Source organism: Balaenoptera acutorostrata, chromosome 3, assembly GCF_949987535.1.
Source record: "Balaenoptera acutorostrata chromosome 3, mBalAcu1.1, whole genome shotgun sequence".
NCBI lineage: Eukaryota > Metazoa > Chordata > Mammalia > Artiodactyla > Balaenopteridae > Balaenoptera > Balaenoptera acutorostrata.
The window spans coordinates 28,046,537-28,066,969 of record NC_080066.1 but is presented as its reverse complement, the minus strand read 5'-3'; the positions used below and the strand labels follow the sequence as shown (position 1 = coordinate 28,066,969).

At 46.3% G+C, this 20,433-nt stretch overlaps 1 protein-coding gene across 1 annotated transcript in view; it reads left to right on the top strand.

The window, feature by feature from the left end:
• PFKP (phosphofructokinase, platelet) overlaps positions 1-20,433 on the top strand; it is a 72,765-nt gene that overhangs the window by 18,042 nt on the left and 34,290 nt on the right. The window contains exons 3-7 of the mRNA XM_057544428.1: positions 14,484-14,561; positions 17,346-17,535; positions 18,806-18,971; positions 19,854-19,898; positions 20,085-20,193. Of these exons, the coding sequence (XP_057400411.1) occupies positions 14,484-14,561; positions 17,346-17,535; positions 18,806-18,971; positions 19,854-19,898; positions 20,085-20,193 (588 nt within the window). The remainder of the gene's footprint in view (positions 1-14,483; positions 14,562-17,345; positions 17,536-18,805; positions 18,972-19,853; positions 19,899-20,084; positions 20,194-20,433) is intronic.

The following is a 20,433-nucleotide window of genomic DNA, read 5'->3' as shown; positions in this document are numbered from 1 at the left end:
TCATAGATTAGTTGACCATAGGTGCGTGGGTTTATCTCTGGGCTTTCTATCTTGTCCCATTGATCTATGTTTCTGTTTTTGTGCCAGTACCATATTGTCTTGATTACTATACCTTTGTAGTATAGTCTAAAGTCAGGGAGTCTGATTCCTCCAGCTCTGTTTTATTCCCTCAAGACTGCTTTGGCTATTTGGGGTCTTTTGTGTCTCCATAAAAATTTTAAGATTTTTTGTTCTAGTTCTGTAAAAAATACCATTGGTAGCTTGCTAGGGATTTCATTGAATCTGTAGATTGCTTTGGGTAGTATAGTCATTTTCACAATATTTATTCTCCCAATCCAAGAACATGGTATATCTCTCCATCTGTTTGTATCATCTTTAATTTCTTTCATCAGTGTCTTATAGTTTTCTGCATACAGGTCTTTTGTCTCCCTAGGTAGGTTTATTCCTAGGTATTTTATTCTCTTTCTTGCAATGGTAAATGGGAGTGTTTCCTTAATTTCTCTTTCAGATTTCTCATCATTAGTGTATAGGAATGCAAGAGATTTCTGTGCATTAATTCTGTATCCTGCAACTTTACCAAATTCACTGATTAGCTCTAGTAGTTTTCTGGTGGCATCTTTAGGATTCTGTGTATAGTATCATGTCACCTGCAAACAGTGACAGTTTTACTTCTTCTTTTCCAATTTGTATTCCTTTTATTTCTTTTTCTTCTCTGATTGCCATGGCTAGGAATTCCAAAACTATGTTGAATAATAGTGGTGAGGGTGGGCAACCTTGTCTTGTCCCTAATCTTAGAGGAAATGCTTTCAGTTTTTCACCATTGAGAATGATGTTTGCTGTGGGTTTGTCATATATGGCCTTTATTATGTTGAGGTAGGTTCCCTCTATGCCCACTTTCTGGAGAGTTTTTATCCTAAATGGGTGTTGACTTTTGTCAAAAGCTTTCTCTGCATCTATTGAGATGATCATATGGTTTTTATTCTTCAGTTTGTTAGTATGGTGTATCACATTGATTGATTTGCATATATTGAAGAATCCTTGCATCCCTGGGATAAACCCCACTTGATCACAGTGCATGATCCTTTTAATGTGTTGTTGGATTCTGTTTGCTAGTATTTTGTTGAGGATTTTTGCATCTATATTCATCAGTGATATTGGTCTGTAATTTTCTTTTTTTGTAGTATCTTTGTCTGGTTTTGGTATCAGGGTGATGGTGGCCTCATAGAATGAGTTTGGGAGTGTTCCTTCCTCTGCAATTTTTTGCAAGAGTTTGAGAAGGATGGGTGTTAGCTCCTCTCTAAATGTCTGATGAATTCACCTGTGAAGCCATCTGGTCCTGGACTTTAGTTTGTTGGAAGATTTTTAATCACAGTTTCAATTTCATTACTTGTGATTGGTGTGTTCATATTTTCTGTTTCTTCCTGCTTCAGTCTTGGAAGGTTATACCTTTCTAAGAATCTGTCCATTTCTTCCAGGTTGTCCATTTTATTGGCATAGAGTTGCTTGTGGTAGTCTCTTAGGATGCTTTGTATTTCTTCAGTGTCTGTTGTAACTTCTCCTTTTTCATTTCTGATTTTATTGATTTGAGTCCTCTCCCTCTTGATGAGTCTGGCTAATGGCTTATCAATTTTGTTTATCTTCTCAAAGAACCAGCTTTTAGTTTTATTGATCTTTGCTCTTGTTTTCTTTGTTTCTATTTCATTTATTTCTGCTCTGATCTTTATGATTTCTTTCCTTCTGCTAACTTTGGGTTTTGTTTATTCTTCTTTCTCTAGTTCCTTTAGGTGTAATGTTAGATGGTTTATTTGAGATTTTTCTTGTTTCTTGAGGTAGGCTTGTATAGCTATAAACTTCCCTCTTAGATCTGCTTTTGCTGCATCCCTTAGGTTTTGGATCGTCATGTTTTCATTGTCATTTGTCTCTAGGTATTTTTTTATTTCCTGTTTGATTTCTTCAGTGATCTCTTGGTTATTTAGTAACGTATTGTTTAGCCTCCATGTGTTTGTGTTTTTTATGGTTTTTTCCCTGTAATTCATTTCTAATCTCATAACGTTGTGGTCAGAAAAGATGCTGGATATGATTTCAATTTTCTTAAATTTACTGAGGCTTGATTTGTGACCCAAGATGTGATCTATCCTGGAGAATGTTCCATGTGCACTTGAGAAGAAAGTGTAATCTGCTGTTTTTGGATGGAATGTCCTATAAATATCAAGTCTATCTGGTCTGTTGTGTCATATAAAGCTTCTGTTTCCTTATTTATTTTCATTTTGGATGATCTGTCCATTGGTGTAAGTGAGGTGTTAACGTCCCCCACTATTACTGTGTTACTGTCGATTTCCTCTTTTATAGCTGTTAGTAGTTGCCTTATGTATTGAGGTGCTTCTATGTTGGGTGCATATATATTTATAATTGTTATATCTTCTTCTTGGATTGATCCCTTGACCATTATGTAGTGTCCTTCCTTGTCTCTTGTAACATTCTTTATTTTAAAGTCTATTTTATCTGATATGAGTATTGCTCCTCCAGCTTTCTTTTGATTTCCATTTGCATGGAATATCTTTTTCCATCCCCTCACTTTCAGTCTTTATGTGTCCCTAGGTCTGAAGTGGGTCTCTTGTAGACAGCATATATATGGGTCTTGTTTTTGTATCCATTCAGCAAGCCTGTGTCTTTTGGTTGGAGCCTTTAATCCATTCACGTTTAAGGTCATTATTGATATGTATGTTCCTATGACCATTTTCTTAATTGTTTTGGGTTTGTTTTTGTAGATGCTTTTCTCCTCTTGTGTTTCCCACTTAGAGAAGTTTCTTTAACATTTGTTGTAAAGCTGGTTTGGTGGTGCTGAATTCTCTTAGCTTTTGCTTGTCTGTAAAGCTTTTGATTTCTCCATCGAATCTGAATGAGATCCTTGCTGGGTAGAGTAATCTTGGTTGTAGGTTCTTCCCTTTCATCACTTTTAAGTATATCATGCCACTCCCTTCTGGCTTGTAGAGTTTCTGCTGAGATATCAGCTGTTAACCTTATGGGAGTTCCCTTGTATGTTATTTGTCATTTTTTCCTTGCTGCTTTCAATAATTTTTTTTTGTCTTTAATTTTTGTCAGTTTGATTACTAGGTGTCTCAGCATGTTTTTCCTTGGGTTTATCCTGCCTGGGAGTCTCTGCACTTCCTGGACTTGGGTGGCTATTTCCTTTCCCATGTTAGTGAAGTTTTCGACTATAATCTCTTCAGATATTTTCTCTGGTCCTTTCTTTCTCTCTTCTCCTTCTGGGACCCCTATAATGCAAACGTTGTTGGGTTTAATGTTGTCTCAGAGGTCTCTTAGGCTGTCTTCGTTTCTTTTCATTCTTTTTTCTTTATTCCATTCTGCAGCAGTGAATTCCACCATTCTGTCTTCCACGTCACTTATCTGTTCTTCTGCCTCTGTTATTCTGCTGTTGATTCCTTCTAGTGTAGTTTTCATTTCAGTTATTGTATTGTTCATCTCTGTTTGTTTGATGTTTAATTCTTCTAGGTCTTTGTTAAACATTTCTTGCATCTTCTCCATCTTTGCCTCCATTGTTTTTCCGAGGTCCTGGATCATCTTCATTATCATTATTCTGAATTCTTTTTCTGGAAGGTTGCCTATCTCCATTTCATTTAGTTGTTTTTCTGGGGTTTTATCTTGTTCCTTCATCTGGTACATAGCCCTCTGCCTTTTCATCTTGTCTGTCTCTCTGTGAATGTGGTTTTTGTTCCAAGGCTGCAGGATTGTATTTCTTCTTGCTTCTGCTGTCTGCCCTCTGGTGGATGAGGCTATCTAAGAGGCTTGGGGAGGGACTGGTGGTGGGTAGAGCTGACTGTTGCTCTGGAGGACAGAGCTCAGTAAAAGTTTAATCCACTTGACTGTTGATGAGTGGGGTTGGCTTCTCTCCCTGTTGGTTGTTTGGCCTCAGGCAATCCAACACTGGAGCCTACCTGGGCTCTTTGGTGGTGCTAATGGCGGACTCTGGGAGGGCTCACACCAAGGAGTACTTCCCAGAACTTCTGCTACCAATGTCCTTGTCCCCATGGTGAGCCACAGCCCCCCCCACCCCCCGCCTCTGCAGGAGACCCTCCAACACCAGCAGGTAGGTCTGGTTCAGTCTCCCCTGGGGTCACTGCTCCTGCCCCTGGGTCCCGATGTGCACACTACTTTGCGTGTGCCCTCCAAGAGTGGAGTCTCTGTTTCCTCCAGTCCTGTCAAAGTCCTGCAATCAATTCCCACTAGGCTTCAAAGTCTGATTCTCTAGGAATTCCTCCTCCCATTGCCGGACCCCCAGGTTGGGAAGCCTGCCTGATGTGGGGCTCAGAACCTTCACTCCAGTGGGTGGACTTCTGTGGTATAAGTGTTCTCCAGTCTGTGAGTCACCCACCCAGCAGTTATGGGATTTGATTTTACTGTGATTGCGCCCCTCTTACCATCTCATTGTGGCTTCTCCTTTGTCTTTGGATGTGGGGTATCTTTTTTGGTGAGTTCCAGTGTCTTCCTGTCGATGATTTTCCAGCAGCTAGTTGTGATTCTGGTGTTCTTGTAAGAGGGAGTGAGAGCACGTCCTTCTACTCCGCCATCTTGGTTCCTCCTCCCGGTTTGCTTTTTAAAACTGTGTTTCTGTGGGCTTGGGGTTTGTATTCATCTGATTTGGGCAATGTTGAAACAGTGGGTCTTATCAAAACCTTTCCAGAACTATAGTTTTGTCGTTTTCTATTCGGATGTATTTAGGGTCAAATTGCCCTGGTACCCATCTGTCCTGGGCCTCGCCTGGCAGCCATGGCCCCACCACTAACATGGAGGGAGCACGTTAGCTGCCGTGAAGAGCTCGCATACCTTGCTTCTTCCCCTTCCTCTGACCTTGAAGCTGATTCTTTTCCTGCTGCTGGAGAGTATGCCTGACATACAGTTTCCTCTGCCTTTTTGTTTCATTTTACTTTGGGGAGGGGTTGCTCTGCCTTAGAAATTGAGAGAAGGCACCCCAGCCTGACCTGATGAGTGAACGTGCTTTAAACATCTGAGGGTGGAGCACCCTTAGATCAGGCTTTCCTGTTCCGAGTAACAAAATGCTTTCAGACTCGCAGTAGACAAATGTCCTTAGGCTTCCGGTTTGCAGCCTGTTCCCCAGGAAACCTTTGATCACCTGGCCCGCTGCCCTTCTTGTTGCCTTCCTGGCGGGGGTGTAGTTCCATCCCTACAGTGACTCACTTGATCTTCAAGACCACCTTGCAGATCCGGGAGGGAAGGGAAGGAAGTCAGTTGAGTTACTTCACTGAAGAACCGGACTGGTTGTGGGCGGTTCACTTTCTCTGCGTCACTTCTCAGCACTGGCGGGGCTGAGATGGGAGCTTACACCCCCATCAAACCAGTGATGGGGGCATGTCTCACCCCCAGACACTGGTGCCTTGGAGACAGTTTTTGATCGCCCCATTACTAGGGGGCTGGTGGTGCCCCTGGCATCTCGTGGGCCAGGGATGCTGCTCAACATCCCACGTGGCGCAGGATGCGTCAGGGATGCCGAGAGCCGGTGATGCCCTGCCTTAAACCAAGGGCTGCATCTGTGTTTGGCATGAAAGTCGGTGGGAGGGGTGGGGGGGTGGGGCATCTGTGGGTACTGGAACCAACGTAGTGCCTGGTCAACTTTACATCATCTTTCTCAGATCAAAGAGTTTTGTTGTTTTTGTTTTGTTTTGGTTTTAGTTTTTTATTGGCACTGTGTCCTGCGGCTGTGTCTGTATTCTGGGGACATTTTGGTGTATTTTGACTCATACCTACCAGACTTTGCACATTTCAGAATGAAGGAGTTGGTGGGGGTTGCATCAGGTGGGCCTGAGCCTACCAACACTTGGACTCCCTTTTAAGAACATTTGGGCTCACTTTGGAGAAATCTCGACACAGAGGAGCCAGATTTATTCCCACGTTGCCAACCAGAAAGGGCTCCTGGGCCCACTTTGCTCATGGGTAACGGGGATCTTATTCCTGATGTCCTGGGGCCGCACTCTTCACGTCCTCTCAGGATGAGGGTGAGTGGGGGTGAGGGGACGGTCGGTCGGTGGGAGCCCCGCTTCCTGCCCTCCCTCAGGTGGGCTGCAAGGCGTCCTGAGTCTGAACAGGTACACCCCCTTTAAGGGAGCAGGGAATTCTGTGGTTCCTCCGTCAGGAAGATGCCAGAGAGAACCCTTGCGTGGAGTAGCATCAGAGTGATTCTGATTCTCATGAAAACCGCTTTATGGGCATCTCAGGGCATCCAGCTGAGCACAGCCTTTGTGGGTCGGTCCTAGGAATGGTCAGAACGTTGAGGTTCGTATGTTCTGGAGGGAAATAGAAACAGCCTAGAGGTGGACACAGTTGAACCGAAATCACGTGTTAGGAGGTGATGCCGTGCTTCTCGTGACACCCCTCCCCCACCCCAAAAAGAGAGTGATTCTAGTGAACGGGGCCTGTTGTTTACGTCCCCATGGAAGGGGGTCCTCAGTGTCAGCCTTGCCTCAGGGCTCACTCAACCCAGGGCCTGGGCACTGACAGTATCCACATTATCTCCCTAAATCCAATCATCCCTTCACTACAGGTGTAACGACTCAGCATCTGTAATTCTGAAATCCAAAAATCTCTAAAATCTGCCAGTTTTTCCCGAACTCCTTTGGGCAGCAATCCTTGGTGGAGCTGCATGTAACCCCGACTCGCCCTCTAGTGTGACTGTCCCTGGGGCGGCGGGGGCGGGGGTGGGGGCGTGAGGAGGGGAATGGGGAGGCTTGTTCACGCTGCTGACGGGGCCAGGTGACACGTAATGTCCGTACTGCTTCTTAAAATCCCAGCCTTCCAAATTCTGGCACACCTCCCACCCCTAGGGTTTGGGGGAATGATTGTGGACCCATCTATGTAGCCAATGGCTGGGAATCAACACGTTAACCTTCTGGCCCTGCTTCCTCATCTGTCTGGTGAAAATCATATTTGCCCTTCCTGCACTTGGAAAAAGTCTGTGCACAAACCGGGCAAGGGGGCCATGATGCTGCAGGTGCCTTCGACTTCTCTGGTTGTTGCCAGGCGCAGAACGGGGGACTCGGGTGTATCACTTCCCTGTGGACCGTCTCAGGACTGTGGACGTCCACATGTCTGCGGTCTGGGTCACGTCCCGTCGGGCACGGCTTCCTTCCTGGCCGCGGCAGTGTTGGCATCTGCAGCTGGAGGATCTGGGGGGTGGAGGTGCTGGGCTGTGCACCCTGGTTAGAGCCTCTGCCCACCGGAAGCCAGGACCCCCCCCCGAGCCCACAGCAGTGACAGCCAGAAATGTCTCCAGATGTCAGCAGATGTCTTCTACTTGGGGACCACCATCCTATACCCACTGGGGCTCGAATTTAGAAGACGTTTGGTTTTGTGTTTTTTTTTTCTTTTTAAAGCATCATTTGGTAATTTATCCAACACATTTGTCCATCCTTATTCTAGTTTCTAAGTTCAGTTAGAGCTTTCCAGGTTACCAACATCAAAACAGTTAAACAGGTCAGCATCAATTATTTCAGTGGAGGTTTTTTGGCTTTTTCTTGAGTAGAAAGCGTGTGGGAAGCATATTGATCGGAAAACACTGGTATTTCTGCTAAAGGTCTGGCACGGGATTTGTTCTGTCTGGCTGCCACCAGGCCTGCTGTAAATCTGGGACAAGTCTACGTGTGATACATGCCAGCCCTTGGGCGCCATTCCGGGGAGGGATGGGGCGGGGTGTGGATTAACCCATTCTTTCCACCTACCAAGCCAGTTGTAGATTTATTTCTGTTTTTTTCCTTTTAAGATAGGGGTTTTCCTTAGAAACTTACAGGTGCTTCTGCTTCTTGGAGACAGTGAGGGCGAGTACATTACATACCTTTTGCAAAAGACTATGCTCAGGGGGGACTGTCCCAGGTTTAGGTGGATGAGAAGCAGGGTGGGGAGAATCCTTAACTTACCTGCTGCTCTGATCTCGGCTACAGAAATAGTCTAGATGTGTTTCAGTTAATATGCAGGTTCAACATCCTATTAGGTGCAGATTTTCCTGCAGATTAAAAGAAGTCATCATTCTTATTATAGCTCTTTAACTATGACTAACTTAAAAGTCTTTCCTCTTTAAAAGAACTCTTAACGGCTTGGCCCTCCTCAAGCCCAGCAGCTGTGAATATCAGGCCCACCCATCATCACCCATGGAAGAAAGGCTAGGAGTAAAGCATCATTTTCAGCAGCTAATCTTATTACAAACAACACATTCTAAATGGGTGAGGGGAGTCAGGACTTCCTACTGTGAAAGAACAGGGACATCAGAACAAGACCGGGAGCTAACGTTCTGGTCTCCTCGGCCATCACAGGAGGTCCAGTGAGCAGCTTTCTCACGGGAGCCCTGGGTCCCTCTCGGACCAGCCTGGAATCTGAGCTGCCCTCGGTCAGGGCCCTGAGCATCCCAGCCTGGCATCCTACGATGATGAGCAAGCTTTAGTTGTCAGTTAATAGACTGGTACCCTGTCTCCCTTCCTTGCCTCTGTTTGCCACAAAGGCACGTTATTTTTCTTCTTGTATATGGTGAACTGCCCGCTTTCACAATTTTTCAAGTGAGAAATGTCACATTGTGACCAAACGACAACAAAAACCCACTTTCCCAGCGAGGGCAGCATGGGCCATCCTGCCCAGAAGCCGAGGTTCCGCTCTTCTCTTTTTTTGAATTTTATTTTATTTATTTTTTTATCCAGCAGGTTCTTATTAGTTATTTATTTTATACATATTAGTGTATATATCTCAATCCCAATCTCCCAGTTCATCCCACCACCACCTCCGCTCTTCTGTCTGCAGCCCGGGCTCGTCCCTGCAGGGGATTCGAGCAGGAGGGAGGGAGGGAGACGCAGGTGGCTTTGCTGGGTGTCCTGTGATCCTGGGATGTGTGGGCAGGACAGATGGTAAAGCCACCCATCCGCACAGAGAGCAGGTTAGAAGGTCAACTTTGGGGACGTGTCTGGCTTTGTCACCCCTTTGCTCTCGCCTGCGGTCACCACCCTCACCTGCCCCCCCCCCCAATAGTTCCGTGAAGGCCAAGAGAGGTGACCAGAATCACGTTGTCTCATTTCCTTGAGGTTTTACACGTACCATTTCTGCATTTTCACTTCTTTAAAGACAGAACTCCTTAACCACTAACTGCCCATCTAAAAATAATAACAGTGACGCCGGAAGCTATAGGTAGAAGCTTCGCTGTGCAGCTGGGAGAGAGGCGGTGCCGCCTGGCCCTTTGGCTGACGTGCTCCTTGCTGGATTGGTTGAGTTCTTTAAATTAATTCACAAAAGGTGGATGACCTGGGGAATGCAGGGCAAGACCTACTTTCTCGGCGGCAGGCTGGCTGGTGCGCGCCTGGAAGAGTGAACTGTTACGGCCCTGAGCACCCTTTTAACTGCATGCCTGCTCTCTGCCAGGTCCAGCTGAATCCTTCCCGTGTGATCTGCCTTGATCCTCACACCGTCAACATCTGCCTTGGGCTTAGACCATCTAGTTCTAGGTACCATTTTAGTGCCCAAGTTGCAAAAAAGACCATCTCCCTCCCTGCCTCTGCCCTGCCAGCTGATACCACTAATTAAGTACATAATTCACTGTGAGATAAGAGCGCTGGCTTCTGCGACTGGCTTTGTCCTGCTGTGACTTTCGGTTTATAACATACCAGGAACTGTGTATTATGAGCTTTGGCTTAAAGAAATCTAATAGCACCAGAGGGCTCAATAAATCATTGGGTTTCCAAAAGCACAAAGTTCAGGGCTGTATCATGACTCGTAGTGTTGTAACCCGTTCAGAAGTTTGGAGTTGACCAAATCTCACCAGGGACAAACCCAAAGGCATTTTCCCCAAAGCTGTGAAATCAGCGAGCAGGGGGGACTTGGTTCCCTGGACCAGAGCGTGTGTGCATTTAGAACCTAGTGGGGGCCGAGCAGGCTCTGGGTGAGGGAGGAAGTGTGTGATCTGAGGTTCTGCGCGTGAGTCTCCTATGTGCTGAATAAACTCATGATCCCCAAACCTTGAAAACCATCAACATGGAGAGCCGTCACCACCTGCCTCTCTTGCACCCACACCTGGCTCTGCACAATGTACTTACTAACCCTTGAGCAGTTCAGAGCCAACCTCTCTGTGTGCTGGCTCTTAAATCCTATAAGCGAAAAGTTTATTTATTAAGGAATTAACTTGGAAAAGCTTCATTCTGTAGGAAACAAACACAGGTATTTACTTGGAACCCCTGGAGAAGTCTCTGAATGTCAGTGATAACACACTTCAAAAGTGTTTTCTAGATACTGTTATCTTTTTAGCGATTGTTTCCTCTGGTCCTTGGAATGCTTGACATTCAAACAGAGTTGCTGACTGAAGAATCCAGGATTCGGGAAAAGCATCACTAAGTTGAGAAGACATAGGGACCCGTCCGACACTTTTCTGAAACGAAAAGCCAAGACTGAACAGAGCAGAAGCATCTTACCTGGCTTCAGTGCGAGAACTGGCCTTAAAGCTTCTGTATTTAATTCAACTAATCAGTGGGCTGTAAGTAGAAAGGACTAGAGGCCGGCTATTAGACCTCGTCTCTTTGAAAGTAATCAGAAAAATGAAGGCAAAGTTGCCATCAGGCAGAGTTAAAATACCAGTAATTTTCTTTCACCTTCACCTTTGTCTTCAATTGGTATATATTCCGAATATCTTTTTTAAGTTTTATTAAGGTATAATCGATATACAAAGGACGGTGCATAGTAAATATGTACGGTTTGAGTCTGGACAAATGCAAACACTAGTGATACCATAATTATATACAGATATATACCTCCCAGAAAAAATGAAAATAAGATAAATTAAAAAAATTTTTAAAGCCAACTTTGTTATAGCATAAAACTGTAATTTCTCTCTCAGAAAAAAATAAAAATGAGATAAATTAAAAATAAATTTTTTTAAAAAGCCAACTTTGCCATAGCACAAGACCGTAATTTCCCTCTGGGTCTTTAATTTTAAACAATACACCTGAGATTTCTTATAAGACCAAGCCACCCACAGGTGGACTAGCTCTTACCCTATTTAGAACAGATTTAACAAATGCCTATAAATACCCCTACAAGTGGCACCGTCTCCTACATAATCAGTTGGGAGACTGTGCCTGTTTTGCTCAAAACCATCCCAGGCAAGAAGTCAAGATGTTTTCAGAGCCTCTGGCATGTTCTTAGACGGATCAGCGCTGGATTTGATACAACCAGCCGAGGGTCTCCTGGGGTCACCTTATGAACCAGGACCAACAAGACAGTGTTACTTTTGGTCCAAAACTAAGCGTGGCTTCCAAGGTTTTATGGTTTGCCTTTCTTGTGTGAATCATAGAACTGGCTCGGAAGGCAGATCCTGAAACAGAATTTGAGAAAGCATTTTGGGCTCTGGCTGCGTCAGAATGAGTGTTCAACCTTCTAAGGAGACTTGAAAAATCTCTGAATTTATAAATCATGGTACATTTGTGTAAAACTAGTCTCCCTCACTTAGTAACATCTTCTATGTTAGCAAAAGACAACTTAAAACTGTAGTTGGTAGTTATTCCTCAGATGTTCCATGGGCCTAACAACTTCACAAATTACAGAGTGAGTCATTTCCTATGACCCAGCCCATGGGCGCAATAGAGAGCTGCTTTGAGTGCAACCCTCGCAAAATCATCCACTTTCTTAGTCACTTTCTTTATTGTATGTATTTAGGCTACACAAAATAAGCAGATTGTTTCTGGAGAACATTTTACTTCTCAGGATAAGCGTTACGGTTTGTAGAACAGTTTGCCGTGTTCTCACTGTAGGAGCAAAGGGATTTGCAAATGTTTTTATTAAATCCATATTGAAATTCTCAGAAATAATCAAGGGAAAGGAAATGTTTCCATTCCCCACAGGGCAGGTATTAAGCAGCTAACCGTCCGTGGTGTTTGGCTGAGGAACGGGTGCTGCAGGAATCATCTAGAAGTTGGTGCTGTCACCTGCACGGCTGACACAGCCCCACGGCAGTCCCTGACCCTGTAGCTATGTCGACATCATCCTTGCGAGCATCCTTGTGAGAGACTAGGGGACTGGTTCCCTAGTCTCTTTATTTACCTAGTGGCTGAGTGTGCAGAAATCTCCCCGGCGGCTCTCAGCGTGAGGGCATGAGAAGATTTTCACTTTCTGTTTTGTCAAGGCCTTTGGGTCAGCCCAGTTCCCACATCCTGCTCTGCCAGAGTCGGTCTGGGTTCTGGGTTCGTGCTGGCTGTTCGGACTGAATTACCGTCAAGTTTCCTCTCATTCTCAGAAGCACTTGGGTTTGGATGATTAAACATCACCCCTCCCCGCAGGGTGCATGTCAGCACAGCGGTCGAGGGTCTGAAACTTGGCCCCAGGCCCTGGGGCTGCTCGCCTGCTCCTTCCCTGCCTCCCAGGCATCTTAGAAACGAAAGTCCACTGACTGGTTTGTTCAGTTGCCCTGTGCACGCAGGGTGAGCGTCATTCCCACCAGGGGCCTGGGAGTCTGGAGGAGGGAGAGGTCGCTGAAAGGGCAGCCCTACGGCCACATTCTCCCTCTCTCTCCCGTCTATCCTCTGCCAGTATCTCTGATCCGCGTCACCTGTCACCTACCGTCGGTTATCTGTCCGCCACTGTCTAGCTGCCTATCATCTGTCTGTCTACCTATTTTTAATATTCTGTGGAAAGAAGCTCCCTGGGGGCCACTTAGGAGAGGACCTGCTTTTGCGGCCGCTCCTGGTGCGGCAGGGTGGTCTGCGGGCCAGCCCGTCCCAGGTAGCTTACATGCTGGGATACGACTTCAACAACACCTCTGATAAGCGCTCCCTCTCGGGGGATGGGGGTGCTGGATCACATCACACTCGCGCTTGTCACCCTTGCCCTCCACGGTAATAGCCACGCCAGGCTCGGTACTTTAAATGGAACATGCTAAAAATGTACACCGTCTACGGTTTCCAGAAAGAAGGGAGATGGGGACAGAAAGATAAAAGTGATCTTAGAGTTGGACCGAGGTGTGTCTGGAGGAAGTTCCACTGCTTCTCCGTGAAGGCCAGGCCGTGGGAGTCCCTGTCCCAGCCCGTCGTGAGGCCGAGGGAGCATCTGTCACGTGCGTAGCACTAGACTGTACACACACACGTGGGTATAGATGTATTTCTATACAATATTGATATTATATGTATTATAATTATATATAATGTGTGTAATATAATTATACTGTATATAATGTATGATAGTTATTATATATAATGTATCAATATATAAATACATATGTGCATGTGTGTATAGTCTTGTGTTAATATGTGTGACAGCTAGGAAAGGGAAAGAGCATGGAATCAAATAGAAAAGGGAGAAGCTGAGAGCAGGTTCATTTATAGAATGTATAAAAGTTTATGATATATAATATGTGTATATGATATATGAACTATATAAATAATAAATATGTCTATAATCTAGTGTTAGGTTATATAACATAGTGTTATACATAAGAATTATAATGTTATATATCATATATAATGTGTATTATATTTTGTTGGAAATTTTACACTTATAAATATGCAAATTGGTCACCCATAAAAGTGGCTGCACTGTTGATTAATTTTTGCTCCATACTCCATGGGCTGTTCCATTTTTAAAAATCTATATTCCTTTTTTTCCTTCCCTCTTGACTTTCAGTAGGCGGGAGATAGGAATCCACAACAATAATCTTTTATGATAAACTTTCCTAAATGGCTAATGCCTATTCCTTTTCAGGGGTAAATGCCCTGGAAGTTGAGTCACATAGATAGAGACGCAAATGAACATTTCTGTCATTCCTTTGTTTTAAAAAAAAAAAAGTATTTATTTATTTATTTGGCCGTGCCAAGTCTTAGCTGTGGCGCAGGATCATTCTTGATCTTGTACATTCTGTGGGGAGAATGAGATGCATTTAGAGTTGAAATGTAATTGTCTTTGGTCAAATGTGCATCGCCGTCCAGATTCACTCAGGGTCTCCCCTCAGTGTAGTAAACTGGCACTAGTTGGAAGGTAAGGCAGATGAGGATGGGTGACATCCAGCTGTGCTTTTAAACCCTATTTCATGTGTGTGGAGAGTCGCGGATTACCCGGCAGATGCTTTCCTGTACGCGGTGTGATTGACACCGCTGCTCTCCGTGAGTTTGTGTTGAGTCACCAACAGTGTTAGGGTAAATACGTCCCTTTTCAATCTCTCAGGAGCCAGTAGACACCAGGCAAACTATCTGACTCCCTGTGCTACTCTGGATGAGTCTGGGTGGAAATTCCCAGTGTTGGAGTTGAAACTTAAGAGGCTTTCCCACAATGTACCACTTGGAAGGAGCACTAGTATTACGCTGTGTCTTCTCACCGTGGGGCTCTTAGGAGTTTGGATTCATTGTCATCGGAGTTTCCATTTTACGTAACTCATGGATCAATTAATGTCTCAACACAGTTGAACCCAGTCTTAAAAAGATGTTCCTTCCCTCCCCCAGGGTTACCAGGGCATGGTGGACGGTGGCAGCAACATTGTGGAAGCCGACTGGGAAAGTGTCTCCAGCATCCTGCAAGTGGTACGTGCTGAGCTGCCATCCTGCTTCTTTCTCTGAGTAACTCTTTGGTTTGAAACCTCTTGTGCTTATGCTCCAGTAATACCCACAACAGGTTAAAGTGCTGCCTGGCATCACTCATATCTACTCACATGGAAAGAAAACATTCTTAATTTGCCATTTAATTAAAATTTTTAAGAAGCTCTACACCATGCACACTGAGGAATTATCCTTGCAAGAAAAAGTTACATGTGATGGCTAGTGGCACTTGAAGGGGATCTGGTATCTTTTTTTAGAGCAGATTAACGTTGAGGCAGTTTTGGTTTGTTGGTGCTGTGTGTTTAGTGGCAAATCTCCTTGCCTGCTGGGTTTTGGGAGTCATTTGGCATCAGTGTAACAAAGCATGGGAAAGATCCCGACTGGCAGCCTGCAGGGGCTATGGATTTAGTGGGAACACAGCATCCCTTTTCTGCCCTGACCCAGAGAAGGCTGATTTCCTTGGTGTGCACAAGGATGAAGTAATCACCACTTCAGGCGAAACAGTTGCTCACGTGGAGCTCAAAGGAACCTCTTGCCTGAATATTTCATGCCTAATAAATTCCTGGAACAGTGTAGCTTAGTGAAGACTCCAAGTCAGTTGAGAAATAAAGAGATTACATGGAAGGAATGGACTTCATGAAAAGCTCTTTACTTGCGATTTGATCTTTTGAAATGTATGTATTCGTGTGTGACTCATGTTGAGTATTTTTTTAATTGAAAGACAAGAGATCGGTCCCATTCCCTCTGAAGGTGCTAGTGCAACAGAAGAAAGGATGAAAAAATATGGTATATAGAGATAAATGGAATATTATTTGGCCATAAAAGAGGAAGTCCAGCAATGTAGGACAACATTGAGGACATTATGTTACATGAAACAAGCCAGACACAGAAAGACAAACCCCGCATGATCTCACTGATACATGGATCTAAAAAAGGCAAACTCAAGAGAAACAGAGTAGAATGGTGGTTGCCAGGGACTGGGGGGGTTGCAGAAGTGCTGGTCAAAGGACACAAGCTTCCAGTTATAAGATGAATAAGTTCTGGATCTAATGTACAGCGTGGTGACTGTAGTTAACACTACCGTATTATATACTTGCAAGTTGCTAAGAGAGTAATGTTCTCACCACACATACACACACACACATAACCAGGTGAGGTGATGGAGGTGTTAATTAGTTTGATCGTGGTGATCATTTCACAATGTGCACCAATATTGAGTTATCATGTTCTATACCTTTAAAAATATTAACCATGCTGTATGATATATTTGAAAGTTCTCACCACAAAAAGGTAGCTATGTGGATTGATAGATGTATTAACTAACCTTATGGTGGTCATCATTTCACAATACATACATGTATCAAATCATCACAATGTGCACCTTAAACTTAAAAATGTTGTGTGTCAGTTGCATCTCAGTAAAGCTCGGGGGACGGGGGCAGATGCTAGTGGGGTGTGAGTTGAAATGCCGGTCACAGACTTATAAGTCTGCACTTGAGGCTTTTTGCTCTACTACTCCTGGGAAGAGGCTGAAGGAAGGTTGGACAACCGTGGATACTTAGGCAGAGTAATATTTGCAAAAAATCAGGACATTGTCATCTGAATTCCAGACAGGAAACCCACGTGTGAGGAGAGCATTTCCATTCTGCTATGGTGATTGTGAAGAAAGATAGGAAATACAAGTATGGTAGGGGTGTGTGTGTGTGTTTGTGTGTGTGTGTGTGTATGTGAGAGAGAGAGAGAGACTGGTGTCCACTTCTTTGCAACCCACTCGGTCCTGGGTTTCATTCCTGGGGCCCTGTCCATGTTATCTCCTCAATGTTTATGGGTTGCTGACTTCCCGTTGATAGAAATTATGTGACCCTCTAATCGCTCTTGGTCAAATCAAAGTTCAGAGGACTGGCTTATCTTTGCTCTGCACGCTGCACCTTCTACCCAGACTTCCCGGTACTGTGCCAGGTCCTGACATCGCCCCTGTCACACTGACCGTCATCATTAACCCAGGATCACTTCTGTGGATGGGCACCTTGCTTTATGAAGCGGGCGTGCACTTGGAAGGTCATGCACAAACTGAAGTTTTATCAGTGTGTGCAGGGCTTGTGTAAAGGCATCCTGCATTTTTCTAAATACAACTAGGGATCCTTTGCTTTTGAAAAACAAAGTATGAAAAATCATGATTTCTCTCTCCCAGAAGTTTGGATCATCCAACTAAGATTTAACCTTGAAAAAGGGGTGTGGGCAGGGAGGGGTGGGGCAGATCTCGTGCAAAAAATAAATCCCTTTGGCTCACAGATTTCTGTTTTGCTGGCACTTGTGGGGAGCCCTGACTAACAGAAGGGGAGTCTTATTACCTGGGGCCGCTGGGCACGGTGCTTCTCTGGCTGTGGCTGTTGACCGGCCGTGGGCCCGTCTTAGGCTCAGAGAGTGCGCGGGGCCCCGCCCTCCCTGTGCTGCACACCTTCCCCACGGGGCGGCTGTTGTTACCTTGCAGACTCTTCTGCTCCGCGCATTTAGCTGATGGCTGCCGTTCATCCTTGTTTCCGTCCCCTACTCTGTTCCCCTTGGGAATGATGCAGCGTCTTTAGCCATTGAATTCTGGGATAGAGCTAAAAATGGGAAAACTCTAAACTTTCACAGTTGATCGATTCAAAAGATTACAAGGAGGGAAACCTAGGCTTTGAAAGTCCTGTGTTTTTACATCAGCACTCACATGCGCCAATCTGTCCAAACGGGAGGAAATAGATAAACACGGTTTTATTTCTTTTCCAGGGAGGGACCATTATTGGCAGCGCCCGTTGCAAGGACTTCCGTTCTCGGGAAGGCCGCTTGAAGGCTGCTCATAACTTGGTTCAGCTGGGCATCACCAACCTGTGTGTGATCGGCGGGGACGGGAGTCTCACCGGGGCCAATATCTTCCGGAAGGAGTGGAGTGGGCTGCTGGAGGAGCTGGCCCGGGAGGGTGTGTCTCTGTCTCCGCGCACATTACTCTCGTGGGGCTCTGCCTCCCCCATTCGTCTCCCCATCCCCTCAGAGAGCTTTGAGTGCCTACATTCTGCCTGCTTAACTGTCCCAGAGGTATTTGCTGCTGGTGATGATGCAGATCTTACAGTCGCCACCTCAGCACTTACATTCGTGCCTCAAATAATAACAATAACGATAATAAGAATAACATTCATTCCGCCATCCTACGTGCCAGGCACAGCTCCACTTTTGACATAGGTGGTTTTGTGCACTGCTCGTGACAACCATCTGCGAGGGTTTGTATCGATCCCCACTTTACAGAGGAGGGTCAGGGGCTCGAGGCGAAGCCGAACAGCCGTGAGGGTAGCTCCGGCTCACACCTGTTCTCAGACGCCCGTGGCTGCCCCCCACCAGCTCCCTGGGGGTCTTTCTATCAGTTGTTGCAAGACTTGAATTTAGATGGTAACGACCTGCTGCTGGATGGTCCTTTATCGTAGGAAAGGATTTTCGAGAAACCTATATATTCTGTGGTTTTTGTCTTTTAAACATGTTGTTACAAAATTCCACTTTAATATAAAATATGGCCAGTGGAAGCAAATTGAACTAATAGCAACCTTATGAAAAGTGTAAACTTGAACTAAAGCGATGACCCCAAGTTCTGTGATGTCTGTTTGGGGAATGGAGAGGGGCTGTCAGACGCCAGCAGCAAAGGACTTAACGATGTCTCTGCACCGTGCTCTGGTGTAAGGCAGGCGCGTGGGGTGGTAACTCAGGAGAGGGATAGCTACCTCCCCCTTGACCTTGACCTTTCTGGTCCCATTTAAGCAGCTCTACCATCCCCGGTGGTCTTTCCTGAGAGCACTAAGTAGATCTCTACCAACTAATTAGCCCCCATGGGCCTGTAAGGAGTCAGTATACCAGTTGTACAATATTCTTTGAGACTTAGATCTGGGGTGGTGACGTGTCTTATTCGGAGCCAGGCCGTTTTCCAAGGCCGTTGCCAGACAGAAGTCAGATTGTATCCACCTATTGCAGCGTGCGATCCTTCCTTCCTTTAGTTTTTACACCTGGGTCGGTGTTCTTGTCTGGGTGTCAAATGACTGCTCCTATCTTGTCCCCAGCTCCACCTTTGTGTGGCTTTTCTCTCCGTCAGTATGCAGGATCGGGTCGCGTACAGATCTGATACAGTGGGTAGGAAACCCGTGTCGAAGCGTGCATTCCACCCCCCTCCCCGCGTCATCCTGGGCGTGCGGCTTGTCCCCCCACAGGCAAGATCAGCACGGAGGAGGTGGAGAAGCACGGGTACCTCAACGTGGTGGGGATGGTGGGATCCATCGACAACGACTTCTGCGGCACCGACATGACCATCGGCACGGACTCTGCCCTGCACCGCATCATCGAGGTGGTGGACGCCATCATGACGACCGCCCAGAGGTGGTGACCGTGGGGACCCGGCGGGCGGGCGGCCCTGGGCTTGAGACATGGGCTGCGGAGACCTCAGTGCCCGCTCTGGAAGGTTCCACAAGCCTTGTCACTTGATATTAGAAACAATTTTGTATTGGTTTACTTTTTATTTTCAATTTTCAAAAGTCACTGCTTCCCAATTGTAAAAGAAAGACGTGTTCATTGGAGAGAATTTAGAAAAAAGAAAGAGACAAAGTCAGCATTACATGTAAGTCCTACCCAAAGCTCTCCTGCAGGAATCGCAGGAAGTAAAGCCCCGAGTTTGCACAGCTGTCGTCAGAGCTGGGCGAGCCTCCCCCCGTTCCGCTTCTCACCTGTGGATTTCCCAGCATGCAGATGGGGCAGAGACCTTCTGTCCCCGTGCTGTAGACTCGCGGCAGAACCTTTACCGTAATGCCTTCTGTGGGGCCCTTGGGTTTCCGAAGCACTTTCACGAAAGCCACGTGAGAGAGAAAATGGAACATGTGCCGGGTGTGGACCCGACTCTGTGACTGTCGTGTCCTGCCTTGCTGCGGGCGGTCTCCAACCCACGGTTGTGGCCCGAGAAGCAGCTGACGCTGCCCAGCAGAGCCGTTGTCTTGGGAAGAGCACACACACGTGTCCTGGTAGCGTGAACGTGTCTGGCACAAGCACACCTGCTATAAAACACAACCGGGAGGTGCTGCTCGCTGCCACAGCCCCTTTGCTCGAAAGAGCTTGAAACACACTCACAACAGCATTTGCTTGTGTAGAAAGTGGGTCATTTGCGGGGCAGCTCAGGTACCTGCTGTAAATACAAAGCAGGCTTTTCTGTCTGCTTTTCCTGCTCTTCCCGGTGGTGCTAAGTGGATGTTTCCTTCATCTCTTTTCCAGCCACCAGAGGACCTTCGTCCTGGAAGTTATGGGGAGGCACTGCGGGTACGTACGTGCGGATGCGACTGGGATGGAGAGGACCCCTAGCACAGTCCCTGCGGGGCCCCGCACCCTAGCACGAAGGTGCCAGGAAGGGTTCCCGAGGAGCCAGCGGCGTCCTGTCTGCCGGGGCCGGCCCTGAGCTCGGGGTGCCCGGCGCAGCCCCACGAGGTCATTGCTGTCTCCGTGCAGGTACCTGGCCCTGGTGAGTGCGTTGGCCTGTGGGGCCGACTGGGTGTTCCTTCCGGAATCTCCACCAGAAGAAGGTTGGCAGGAAAACATGTGCATCAAACTCTCAGAGGTAAACCCACGTTTTGCCTCTTTTAACTGCCAGCGATTCTGGTTGCGCTGCCCCGGCCGTGATTTGCGGTGGCCGTTAGCATGTTCGGTTTGGACGGAGTTTTAGACACGTGACAGCTTTCTGCTCAAAGTGGCTTCAGGCTGGTTGCTGGGGGCTTCGACCCCTCATGCGTCCATCCACCTCCCACTGTTGCAAAGAGTGATTCGAGGGAAAACAGCTGAAGCTTTTGTGTTTCTCGCG